The 13,987-nt window shown below is 40.1% G+C and overlaps 1 protein-coding gene across 1 annotated transcript in view; it reads right to left on the bottom strand.

The window, feature by feature from the left end:
- Positions 1-13,987, bottom strand: part of ADAMTSL3 (ADAMTS like 3) — a 332,874-nt gene that overhangs the window by 75,966 nt on the left and 242,921 nt on the right. The window contains exons 11-15 of the mRNA XM_072148344.1: positions 12,937-13,075; positions 8,074-8,124; positions 6,709-6,913; positions 5,483-5,630; positions 5,292-5,376 (exon numbers count right to left, since the gene is read on the bottom strand). Coding sequence (XP_072004445.1) covers positions 5,292-5,376; positions 5,483-5,630; positions 6,709-6,913; positions 8,074-8,124; positions 12,937-13,075 — 628 coding nt within the window. The remainder of the gene's footprint in view (positions 1-5,291; positions 5,377-5,482; positions 5,631-6,708; positions 6,914-8,073; positions 8,125-12,936; positions 13,076-13,987) is intronic.

Genomic DNA, 13,987 nt, shown 5'->3' with positions numbered 1-13,987 from the left:
ATTGTATCAACTCCTTATATGGAGTTTTCTGAGGTATCATTTTTTAAAATGGCAATCACGGCCCTGGAATAACACAATAAAACTTACATTATTTCACTTTGTGGTGCCCAGACCTCCGCCTCCCATGATGCTCCCGGTCTCTGTGATGAGTCAGGAGACCTGACACTGCTACAGTCAAGAGGCTGAGGATTGGTGATGTTCCTTATACAGTGGCTTTTACACCTGCCTCCTAAATCATCAAAAAGACTGGGAGCACCGCAGGAGGTCCGCCTGAAGAGAAACAGGGTATCTGGAGTATAAGCCAACCTGAGTATCAGCTGAGACCCCTAAATTTATCACCAAAAACTGTGAAAACTTATTGACTCGAGTATAAGCCGAGGCTGGGAAATGTATTGGTCACAGCCTCCAGTAGTATACAGCCAGCCAGCCCCCATGTAGTATACAGCCAGCCCCATGTAGTATACAGCCAGCCAGCCCCCGTGTAGTATACAGCCAGCCCCCATGTAGTATACAGCCAGCCAGCCGCCATGTAGTATACAGCCTGCCAGCCGCCATGTAGTATACAGCCTGCCAGCTGCCATGTAGTATACAGCCTGCCAGCTGCCATGTAGTATAGAGACAGCCCCCAGTAGTATACAGCCAGCTAGCCCAGTACATAAAAAATAAACTTACATACATACCCTCCGACACCCCTATGCTCCACGTGGCTCCTGATCCTCGATGCGGCTCCCGGCGGCTCCTCTTCTATTCTATGGCGTCATCAGTGGCCACACTGCCGCATCATAGTGTGCGCCGGCAGATCGCATGGATGTGTCTCTGGCAGCTACTACAGCATAGAGAAAATAGAAGAGGAGCTGCCGGGAGCCGCGTGGAGCATCGAGGCGCCGGCGGGTGAGTATGTAAGTTTTTTTTAATTGACTCACAGCACATTTTTTTGTGCTGAAAAACTCGGCTTATGCATGAGTATATACGGTACCTAATTTTTATTCTGTTATTTTTGGGCTATGGGGAAACTTGAAAGAAAAATATACTTATATATTGAACAAAACATTTGAAAAGTTGTTTCATATGACTATACATTATAAAGGTGAAAAATCAGATGATCCTATGATAAGAATGCTAAAAGTACATATCTTTCTGGACATGGAAGCCTGGTTGAATTTTTTGTTCACCATGTAATTCTGAATTTCTCATATGGCAAAACTACAGGGAGACTTATAACTTACCTGCAATTGTCCCTGGAATCTTCTAAAAAATAATGGATTGTACAAAGTGAATAGCCTTTATAGTGTCTGTATTTTATTGTGCAGACATCCAAAAAGAAACTACTATGGTGGCGATGTCTGAACGCTGGTCCTAAGGGCTTCTAGACCGACTCTAGTCTAGTAAGCTCAGTTATAAAATGAACTGTCCATGCTCATAGAGGTTTGATCATTATTCCACAATAAATCATGCAACATTTGTCATACACTTATATAGTAATGCATCTTCACCAGGACATAGTTCTATAGTTTATTTTAGTTCTGATTCAAATCAAAATGACAGTGCGTCACATGTATCTTAGGGCTGGCTTTGTGCACCTTCTTATTTTTAGGTTTTTCTGATAGTTATATATATCTTTTTTCTCAATTAATACAAGTGGCATTTTAGGAGTCAAGGTCTTTAGTCGAGTTGAGACTTTTTTTAACAAAAGTCACAACAAGTCTCCAAAATGTCACAAACAGCTCAAAGCTATTTTCAACAGCTGGTAGGGAGCAGTTTTAAATTTGTGCCAAAAAGTGTAATTTTTGAAAAAGTTGCAACTTTCACATCTGGATTCCAGTAAACACAAACATAAAACTCAAAAATGGCGATTTTTGAAGCTTGCAAAAAAGTTGCATAATTGTATGTGTGATTAAAAGTTGAAAATAAAGAAGAAAAGGCAAGAAAATTAGACACATGTGCCTCAGTGTGTATATAATGGATAGCACTGTTTCTGGGCACTATGTAACTTATATTCTGCATTTTTTATAGGTTTTAGTATTGCAGGCTCTATCTTTGATTCTTAGCAGTCATTGCGATGATGGGGCCAGACTGCCTGCTATGATATCTGCGACAGACAGGATACAGAAAGCAATTGAGAATATGCTCCATAACATTCTCTCTAGTCTCGAAACTATTCTCTCTAGTCTCGAAACTATCAGCTGGATCATATAGGACATTACTGACCTAAACAAAACACCCTGGGGTGAGTTGAAATTTACTATGTAGCTGCTTGCAATCTTTATGTCATTCTTGCTCAGCTTTTACTCAGTCCTCTCAGCTACACTCTAAATAGACTTCTGATTAATCTGATTCTTTAGTTAGCTATAGTCCATCAAATTTGGGTAAGTAGGCCTGATCAGTACAGGCAGGGCCCTATGCAAAAGGTCCTCTGCTGATACTAATCAATTACATACTGCCTGCAGATAGGACACTATATAGAATCTGCCCAGTGTTTCCTGCTCCACAAGATGCTGCCTGCAGATAGGACACTATGTACAATCTTCTCAGTTCCTCTTCTAAAACATGCTCCTGCAATTAAGACTCTATTATATATGAACCATCGCCTACTGGGCCTGACCTTTTTAGATGGCAGGAGGAAGCCTGGGTCCTGATTATTGAGTGGCTGGCTGGTGCGCCCTTGCACACGGCGATGATCATAGAGTTTTGTATCAGGATCAGAGGTCTGGCAGGTCTCCAGCAGGTGGTTTCTTCCTAGGGAAATCCCAGTGTGTGGATAGCAATCCCTGGGGATGAAGGATGGGGAGCCCGTGATGGTGTACAGCCAGATCCAGGGATCACTCAGAGGCTCTTTGGTGAAGTATAACTTACAGTTCTTTATTGGAACAGGCAACGGCCTTAACAGCAGCAAAATTTCAGCTTGAGGGAGGTAGCTGATTGGAGTTCTGGTCCCTTACAGCCTGGTAAATAGCTTCAGGCTGGGCTGATAGGGATGGAACAGAGTCCTGATGTGGAGCTCTGCGCCTAGTCTCCTGACTGGCCATGGTGTCAAGCAGCTTGCCTGAGACACGTCTGCTTCCTAGACTGACTGACTCCTCTGACTAAGATTGACCATGTGCTCCCACCCACAAGGAGTTTTATAACCTCCCCTGAGTTAGCAAGCACTTTGTCCAACCTTCCTTCCTTGGATAATGCACTTAACTCATGACCTCCCAGGCAGAATCTTAAAGCTGCAATTACCAAGTTTCTCTGACTAGAACCCTCCTAGTGAGGTGCACAGGCTCACCAGACAACCCCTGACATGGAAAGGGACACTTTGGAACACCGACAGTACAGACCAAAAGTTTGGACATACCTTCTCATTCAAAGAGTTTTCTGTATTTTCATGACTATAAAAATTGTAGATTCACACTGAAGGCATCAAAACTATGAATTAACACATGTGGAATTATATACTTAACAAAAAGTGTGAAAAAAAGATGCACCTTTTGATTTGATTAACACTTTGCACACTGTTGGCATTCTCTTGATGAGCCTCAAGAGGTAGTCACCTTTAAAGGTTTTCACATCACAAGTCACCCTGTCAGGTTTAATAAGTGCAATTTCTTACCTTATAAATGGGCCTGGGGCCATCAGTTGTGTTGTGCAGAAGTCAGGTGGATACACAGCTGATAGTCCTACTGAATAGACTGTTATAATTTGTATTATGGCTATATAAAAGCAGCCAAGTAAAGAAAAACAAGTGGCTATCATTACTTTAAGAAATTAAGGTCAGTCATTTCGAAAAATTCTGAATACTTTGAAAGTGTCCCCAAGTGCAGTTGCAAAAACCTTCAAGCTCTACAAAGAAACTGGCTCACATGAGAGCCCCAGGAAAGTTAGACCAAGAGTCATCTCTGCTGTGGAGGTTAAGTTCATCCGAATCACCGGCATAAAAAATCACTGGTTAATAGTAGCTCAGAATAAAGGAATACCTACCATTTGATGCATTTGATTTGATGCAGTATCAAGCAAACATACCTTGATAATGCTGTAGCTACACTGATGCAGGATCATATCTTGGTTAATCCCTGTGATGAGTGGTTTTGCTGATAAAACAGACATAACATTATGATAATGAAGCTCTGTCTCTTCTATGTCTGCTCTGGTGCTTGCTTTCCCACTTCTCATATCAGGAGAGTTTCTCTCTGATTGCATCATCATCTCTTGCAGTTCTCTTCCTGCCAGACAAAATAATCAATTGCTGCACCATCCCCCAGCTGCTGCGCATGAGTGATCCAGCTCAGGTTGATTAGTGCTTGAATAGTCATGCTTAGTCATTCTTTACTTAGCAGCCATTTGCAATTCCAGGCTCCCGTGTGTCATGTGTTACATGCTAACCCATCTTTCCCAAGGTCCTGAATGTTATAATTGTTTTTTCAGCAAAACCCCTCAGTACAGGGATTAACCAAGATATTATCCTGCAGCAGTGTAGCTACAGCAGTCTCAAGGTACAGTTTTGTTAAGTATAAAATTCCACATGTGTTAATTCATAGTTTTGATGCCTTCAGTGTAAATCTACAATTTTTATAGTCATGAAAATACAGAGAACCTTTTGAATGAGAAGGTGTGTCCAAACTTTTGGTCTGTACTGTACCTATCCCATGCATCTGCAGGGGCGTTGCACAGTCTTCCCAGTATCTCCTGCTCTACAACATGCTGTCTGCAGATAGGACACTATGTAAAATCTTCTCGGTCCCTCATATAAAACATGCTGCCTGCAGATAGGACACTGTATACAATCTGCCCGGTATCTCCTTCTCCACAACATGCTGTTTGTAGATAGGACACTATGTACACTCTTCTCAGTTCCTCCTCTATAACACAATGCCTACAGATAGAATACTTTGTACTCAGCTTCTCTTCCTTTATACCATGATGTTATTACATATTTGAATGCATATATAATGTTATATACAATTTCTCCCTATTTCAGCAAAACCTTATACGATCCTGTTCAGCTCTTCCTGCTCTATAACATACACTGGCACATGTGACTGCATTTTTAATGTGACAGGTTCACCTTAACTCATCACTTCTCCGAAACCAGATTAATTTAATATTAACATTTCTATAACTTTGCTTTTGTCCTGAAATGAAAGATTTCGATATCTGACCTTGTTTCGGTAAGTGACGCAGGATGTAGATTGCACTTTGGTATGGCACGCAGGAGCTAACACATTGTACATTGTTATTTTCTGAAGAACAGCAAAGTTTCTACAGAACGTCCTAATCCTGAGATTACTGGAATAAACAGTAATTCTACTTACGTTGGCTGATCTGATGCTGTCCTAGTCTCCTCTAGTTCCTGTGCTTGTTTAAGCCATGGATGTTTAGCTTCTACAGGGAACTTTTCTAGCAGACAAACAGAATACAGCAACTCAATACACAGCAGCCATGTAACTTACAAACCTCATAGAGAAAAATGATGAACATGTCATGAGAAATGAAATTGTGTTACCTCTAGGTTTATAACACGGCACCGGTACAATGCATTCCTCCTTTATATGGGGCTTCATCTGTGGGTTGCAGCCTCCAGTATGTTGTCCACGATGATCATTACATAATACCACCCTATAGCGTAAGCCTCTTCCGCATGTCACAGTGCACTGAATAATATAGAAAAAACCTCCATAGTAATAACTGGCAGCACCCTGTTGTCAATTTATTCATACATTTTTTTAGTTTTAATACAGAATAAAATTTAAATATGCTCTGAATTACTTAATGGAAAAAGCTACACATCATGTTAGAAGGACCGGGAGTACCTCATTAGGTTTGGTCTACAATGACTAGGGTGCTGTCAATAGTTCTATACGACCCAATACAGGCCACAGATGCATTGTGGTCCGGATGTCAATGCAGAGCTTCGATATTCTGAAAAGGTCGGCAGCAAAACGAGGCCCCTTGCCATACAGAAGAATTGTTAGTATTTTATTATCTTTAAACCACTATAAAAATGCTATTGCAGACAACTAGGTCATTACCAGAGAAGACTCAAGGTGACTTCATGCAGTCCCAGACACCCCAGGAATTGCCGTGTTCAGCGCTATTTTAAAGCTAGGACTTGCCGTGTTCAGTGCTATTTTAAAGCGACAACACTGCCTGGGACTACAGGAAGAGTGGGAAGATGTGGAAAGATCTGGATGATCATTATAGCTCCTGCTCCAGGCCCAAAAATTCTTCCTATCTAGGGGCCCTGAATTTGTCCTTCTTTCTACTGTACTGGTGGCCTCAGGATGTCGAAACGACTGAAAGTTAACACACAGTAGGGAGCAATAGACTACAATTTAAATTGCCTTGCTGGCACTTTCTGATAAATCAGTGGGACCAGTTGAATTTTGGGCACTCAATCTCTAAAGGCTTATCATCAATGGTATAGGAGGTCAGTACAGCACAGAGTGGAAATGGAAATTACTGAAGTAAAAATGAGAATCACAGTTCTCAAAGCGAACCAATATCCTAAGTAAGGGCAGGAGGAACACAACTATAAAAATGAGGTCCATTGTTTTCTAGGAGATATTGTACAGTAGTATATAAATATATGTTTAAGAATTTAATATAGGAGTGTGAGAGAACCATGTTTTATGATGGATTTGTTCAGCTTTTTGTGTTGAATTACAATGTTTGAATTTTCGATAGCTCTGCTCATGGATAGATCTAAATTAAACTGTGAGAATGTATTACCTGTGACCACTCCATAGCCATCCACTTAGGACAGTCAAAGAGATTGCAGGTCTGCACGATGGCGGGTTTGGGGGCATACATGCATTTCCATTCCTCTACCTGAAGGATCTCTCCATGCATGGTTTCTTCTACACATACAATGCTACGGCTCTGAATGCCCCCACCACAGGAAACTGAGCACGCAGTCCATGGATTATGCTCCCACCTGAAATACACAGGTCATAGAAAGCAAAGTATTATTACTCATTACAGACAAACATTAATGCAGGTAACTCATTTCTTTGCATAGATACTGAACAAGGGAGGGCGATAAAATAAATGGTAAATAGATGAATGGATAGTGTTTAGGGATAGAGCTTCACTGTGCAGATCCAAAACGTATAGGGTTTTGAAAGATGTATGTTTTCTTTTTATCCCCTTTTAAGAATAAAGACTGTCCAAATACTTGTTGTTACAAAATACCCTGCTTATGATGCTGCAAATAGTTAATGTGGTGATTTTTAGGTCATCAGCGACCCTCACTTTGAGGGTTACTTATTATTAGGAGGCTCCTTTCTAAGACTGCCCTTGGAGCTCCTCTGCCTGTCAGATTTAGTAAGTGGCTTTGGACCTTTAATAAATCTTTTTGCATTGCTGGCTGTTTTTGCAACTTTTTGGCAAAAAGTCTCATTAAAAGTTTTAAAAACCCTAAAGAAGTCATATATACTTCACATAGGCTAGAAGTAGGACTGGAGTGACTTTGCAACTTTTTATGTATAAATCTGACCTTGTATCTGCCGATAGATTGATAAAACTGTTGGTTAGTGCGTCTATGTTCCTGTATTGACAATTTCCCTGTACAACTTTTTGACAGTAACAAAAAACAGAGATGCAAATTGTTTGAGCCAAAAAGCTCAGAAAAACCAATGATAAATAACCTCTTTGACTATAAAGCGCTACAAAATTTGATGGCGCTATGAAAAAAAAATTAGCAAAGACACTGCACAGAAGAAGAACGCTACAGCTAGCTATAATGATAAATCTGACGGACAGAGGGGCAACAAAGGCAGACTATAAAGGAATTGTCCACATTTGATTTTGTTTATTAAGACGCCTCAGGCATATATTTAAAATAATTCAAACTTGGACATTCCTTTTAGTGGTCACAAAATGTTACCTAATGAGAAATGCCCCCCATAGATTCCTTTCTCTGCACATTCTTTCCCTTAGTCATTGTAGATGAGGATATTCAAATTCAAAAACCATAAAACTAAACATGGTGATCAAGTGAAAATGCTCTTCTATCAAAATGAAAGATGGAAGTAGAAGAAGTATGATAAGCTTTTTATAGATTAGAGAACAATATATCATATTTTTACTACATACCTTGGCAGGGGCTGAAAGTGGTCATAGGGCATGATCTCCTTAAAGCCATCACTGTAAATATATAAGAGAGTTTATAAGAGATATTTTTGTCAATATAAAACAAATAACTACTTTGTATGACATCCTATAACACTATGTAAATCACTATATACAATGGAGACCACTTTAGTTTTTTCAGATTGTGCTTTACTCAATAACAGGACATAGGAGAACATGAAAACACAGCTATAGAAATCTCTCCTCATTTATTCAAAACAAGAAGTTAAATTATTTTACATACAGTAGGTATGATTTCACAAGTTTTGCGCACCTAGATTAACAGATGCTTTGCCTATAATTTTTTGTTCATACAAAGGAAACCTGTCATCAGGACACACATTTTCAACTAATGGCTGGTTCCCATAACCTTTTAATACTATTTACTTTTATAATTAACATTAATGATTCCACTTGCTTTTAAAAGAATACAAAAGTATAACTGGCTCCCTGCCAGAAAACTGCTTTAAGTTAGAGGGGCATTGAAGTCCCTGTGTCATCATCATCATCTCCTCTCAGCTCTGCTAGATCTTCCTCCTTCCTCCCTCCTTATGCATACATGAGCTAACAGAGATTTGCTTGGAGCATGGGGTCAGCTGATGAGGGAGGATGGAGGAAGGGAGCAAGGGGAAAGAGGAAAATCTAGCAGAGATCAGATAATGATGATGATCTTAGCATTGTAACAGACGCCCCTTGACTAGATGGAGTTTGCTGGCTGCGCACCAGGTAAATTTTCATATACTTTAAAAAATCAAGTGGCTTGTGTCCACAGTAAAGGGGACATGGCCTAAGTTGGGAATAAAAAGGTGCCAAAAATGCCCCAAAATGTATAAACTAAGCCAACTAATTGTAGGGGCACAGTATGACCAGACAGTCTTATACTACAGCAGTTTCATCATCTGAGGGTAATAACTCAGGTGAAGGATTAGTGGTTAATTTTTCAGCAGCTCTCTTCTCTGCAGTCTCTGTATATCAGTTCTAGGTAGACCTTTGCTGCTATAACTTACTGCTTCCTCTCCCTCCTAAGATAACTTCCTACGTTTTCTGACACCTCAGAGAGTTTCTGTCTTGTTCCATATAAAACTGTAATCTCATAGTAAATACAGACTAGGAATGATGGAGGATGACAAGAGCCAAACTGAGGCTGCATTCAGACAATGTATGTCTGCTGTACTGTAGTACCGCGGGCATACATCGGCGCCGGGGAGAGGAGGAGGGGGAGAGAGCTGCTCACCCACGCCCCTCTCCATAGCTTAACATATAGCCCGGCGCCGTATTCCGGCGAAATATAGGATATGTCCTATCTTTCTACGGGCTACGGAACGGTATGGTGCCATATGTGTGCTGCACCGTACTGCTCCTGTACGGCACCGTGAGGCCATTGAAGTTTATGGGGGACGTATATATGCCGTATATACGTCATCCGTTTATGCGTCCCCTATATGTTCGTGTGAATGTAGTCTAAGTTGACAAAGTCCCATACTCTGAAAAGATATGTTACAAAGTTTTTGTAGTCAGTTGTATGATCTATTTATTCAAAGTTTGTTGAAAAGTTAGTGACAATTTAAAAATATCTTTGAACTTTGCACTATTTAGCTGTCCCTCAATGTTAACCAGTCTCCCAGACCAAGCTGTTGTAAAACAGCCCAACTGTATAATGTTGCCACCACCATGTAGATTCATGTTCACTGTAGATATCTTGCATTATTCAATCTTCATTTTTTAAGACCAGTGGAACTTGTTTCCAGTCACGGTCCTTTCAGGACATCTTTGCAAACTCAAGTGTTTGTAACTGAGGAGACTTCCTTCTCGGAGATCTACTATAAATTCCAGATAAATGGAGTCTTGCACTGATGTTTGGGTTCTTTGACACCTTTCCTACCAAAGCCTTTTTAGTTTGTCTTTATATTCACATCCAGTCGGCTGAATAAACCTAAGATGGACTCCAGTCATGGTGTAGATATTCATGTAAAAATATATAAGGATGATCAAGAGACCCCCCTTATTAAAGTAAAGGGTCATTATAATTATGTCCATGTGAAATGTGCATTTTCCCAATTTAATGCAAAAATCTAACTTTCTGTTTTGAGTTTGACATTATAGGGTCTTAAGTAGATGGGGGGAAATTTGACTCCTGTGTCTCAGTACCAACTGGGGTAGAATGGTCCATCATTATACTAGCAAATAACTTTAATACACATTTTTAAAAAATTCATACAGAAACACAAATACATTAAGAGAGCCATGTCAAAATATTCTTAAAATCTAAGAAAATCTAAGAAATCTGTCAAAATATTACCCACAACATGCTTTTGTGTAAGCCCTGTGTGGGAGGCATTTATTTCCCTTTGATCTTTTCGCGTGCTGCGACAATGTTGCTTTTGATGCCTACAGAAAGATATGCTGATTTTGTTTCTTCGGAACATGATTTTTGTCAATCTCTTGGAGCTGTCAGCATTTTCAGTTTCTCCTGGAATCAAAGCTGGCGCCACAGAATTAGAATGCTGCCAATATGATCACTACTTTTGTTTTTAATTCTTGCTGGCAGAGTGATATTATTTTGTGGGCATAACAACTTAAGATTTTTCCCACATTGGAACTGATCTAATCAATTCAAAGATAGATTTTGAACATCAAGTGTATATCCAAAATCTCAATAATGCCATAAACATCCAGAATGGCAGGGAATGGCCTAGAACAGTGTAGGTTGTGGCAGCATAGATTGTTGAACAGCATGCTTCATCACTTCAAATGATTGATTACAGTATATTTACAGAATGGTCTCTTCAAGAAGGCTGGTTGCCCTTCGTAAGGCAAATACAAGAGAGGACAGGATAATGCAGAGAAGAATGAAACAGAAAACATTGAAACAATGAAATCGCCAGCTCAGAGACCTTATCTAAACCCTGTAAAAAAAAATCCTTGGTGGCAAAGTTATGGGCAATAAACCCACAAGAGTCTCAGAACTGTGGAAGAAACTGGAAGAAGAGTGGACCAATATCCCACCAGATCAGTGTGAGGGACTAGTGATGTCACGTGGCCGCAGATGTGCTAAAGTCATTCAAAGCAACACTGTACACTTCCTTTCATTTGATCTCCAGTGTACATATAAAAGGTTATTTCACATAATCCGTATTCCTTTTCTGTTCCAGCACTATGTAATTTATCATTAGCTTCAAAGCTGAAATTACATCTCAAGATCAGCAAATTGGGGGAAGCTTTAAATATAATTAAACATCATGAAAATATATCCAAACGCTCTTTCATCATTAGGTTTCTTCATCTACAGTCTCTCTGTTTTCACTGTCTCTAACATCTGATGCAAACTTACATAAGTGAACGACAGGAAATCATGGATTCAGTAAAGTCAAAAGATGGGTGGAGGATCTGACATATGACAAGGAGAACTTAAAGTCATTGCAGCAAAAGATTGATGGGGCTTGAAGTTCTGCTCTGTAATAGCAGAATTGACAAGAAATTTAATGTTCTCCTTGAGAGGAAACAGCATTCAGTCTGGACATCTGATTACCAAAATAAAGCAGAATTCAGCAGAAATTCTAATGAATGGGATTATAATTTGCTTTGACTAAGCAGCCATACGTGTTTCCCAGCAGACAATAATGTTCAGACAGGGGTGGTCTTACTTCAGTGCTTTCATGTATGAATTATTTATGCCTTGCACTTTCGCAGGCTAACCACATATGTGTCAGAAGTAAAAGCAGAGGGACGTTTAGCTTGGAATTAAAGGAATGGAGCAGGAAGTGGAAATATTCTGGAGTGTTTCCTCCACTGCTTTTGTGTCAGACTCTACTTCCTCCACATGTTCTGGAATTCCGGAACAGTGACAGGCGGCATACCTCCAGATATCACAGATTGCATCTAGTCAAGAACCTCACAGAGTTAATTTTTTACCAGTTTTTTTGTGTAAAATTTTGGAAAATCCAGCATACTACAAATTAAACAGTCAAAAGAAAAACTGAAATCTAATCTGCCATTAGACAGACAAAATAAAACATTGTAGCATCTGTGCCAAAGTCTTCCTCTGTCGGCAGATTGTAGCTTAGGTGGCGTTAATTTTCCTCTGTGTTTTCAACTGTGGCTAAGGTTGTTGCTATATCGGGACTAACTGAACCACACCTGGTTCCTCGGCAGCTCAGGTTTGTCCAGTAAATGGTAAACTTGAGTATAGATGGCTGGTTTAGTCAGCTTCTGGAGGTGGCATCCAGGAACTCCTTTATATTTTCCTGGTTCCACTAGTCTTCTGATGCTTGTTGTCTGTTTCTTGATATTGCTTTTGCTAAACTGTTTATCTAACCTCTGCTATGTTATTTTGACCATTCTCTTGCTATCCATGGTGCTTCCCCGCCATCTTAAATTTGATCCAGCTTTATCTGACTTTGGTTGTCTCTGTTATCTGTTATTTGTCCCTCTGTGTCTTGCCTTTCCTGGTGTGTCTCCGCTTTCACTGGCTCCAACTGTGTTTGGTTATTGTCTTGACATATTTCTGTGTCCTTGTGTGAACACAGGTCTGTCTCTGACCTCCTGCTACTTCCCCTTTTATCCCTCATGGTCTGTTAGCACGTTGTGGGTTCCTCCTAATCAGGGTGGTTTATCTGCTGTAGACAGGGCCATAGCCAACAGGGGTGTTACAGGGTTAGTTCATCATCACTTACCCAGTCTAACAGCTTGTGCCAAGTCTGGTTGTGGTTGCCCTGTTTTCTGGACAGGTATCTGACACACATATTGTGTAACTCCTTACACTGGTATATTGATTTCTGTAACGTTTGTTAGAAGATGAGATAGGCTGCAACACATGCATTAACCAACCTGGATGGGCAGGGATCCATGTTACATTCCTTGAGTTTAGGTTTAGGCTTCTTGTTTTCTGGATAGTAATGACAATAGTGATCTGGGACTGTCCGATTATATCTGATGTCAATACATTCTGCTGAGTTTAGCTGATATCCTAAACGTACAAAATAGGAGATAAATTTAACTTCTACACCTGTTAATAAAAACTTTGTATTCACTAAAGATTCACTGTATGCATTTTATGTCAACACAGGCATATCCATACACAAATTTACACAAAAAATTCTGCAGCTGAAAAGAATAGGACCTCAGACCAAACGACTGGTGCTTCTGTCTTCTCCATTTTTGACAGACTTATGCAGACTGGGTACATGGCCAGGTTGCTGACAATGGCCATGTTTCCTGCTTCATCACAATCTATTTAAATGGCCGCTATCTCTTCAAACAGTTATTTTTAAGTCACCCTTTACAAATACAATGCTCTATGTTCCCCATTGTAGACTTCAAGGAAATCTACCATCAATATCAAGCATGATAAACCAGAGACACTTACTTAGATCCAGGCACCTTTACTGCGGTTATCTTCTTATTCATTTGTTATCCATAACCTCCTTCCTTCCAAAATCAACTTTTAAAATTATAATTATGAATCTGAAGACCTTGCGGGGTTGGAGGGGGGGGGGGTCTACCAATGTCCCTCCATGCTCTATCTTCACAGGCTGTTACACTGTGCAGTAGCACCACTTCCTCCCCTTTAATCGGCACTTCCCCCTCCCTCTTCCTGCTGTAATTGCTGTAATCTCACACGGTGGGAAGGGATAAGTTCTCCTTGCACAATGTAATGTGAATATGTGCCCCTGGTTTATCTTGCTTGATTTTGATGGTAGATGTATTTTAACAGAGAATAAAACAAGAGGCAGACAGCTCTGTTCTCAGCGCAGTGGTCACACTAAGCTTATCAACATCCGTTTAATTTGTTCTGAACACTTGATCTGTGTTATACACCCATCAATCTATTATTGGGGCCATCAACATTTTAGCCCTCAGTCCCTTAAATTACACTTAT

Source organism: Engystomops pustulosus, chromosome 4, assembly GCF_040894005.1.
Source record: "Engystomops pustulosus chromosome 4, aEngPut4.maternal, whole genome shotgun sequence".
Taxonomy (NCBI): domain Eukaryota; kingdom Metazoa; phylum Chordata; class Amphibia; order Anura; family Leptodactylidae; genus Engystomops; species Engystomops pustulosus.
This window is presented reverse-complemented; position numbering and strand designations above follow the sequence as displayed.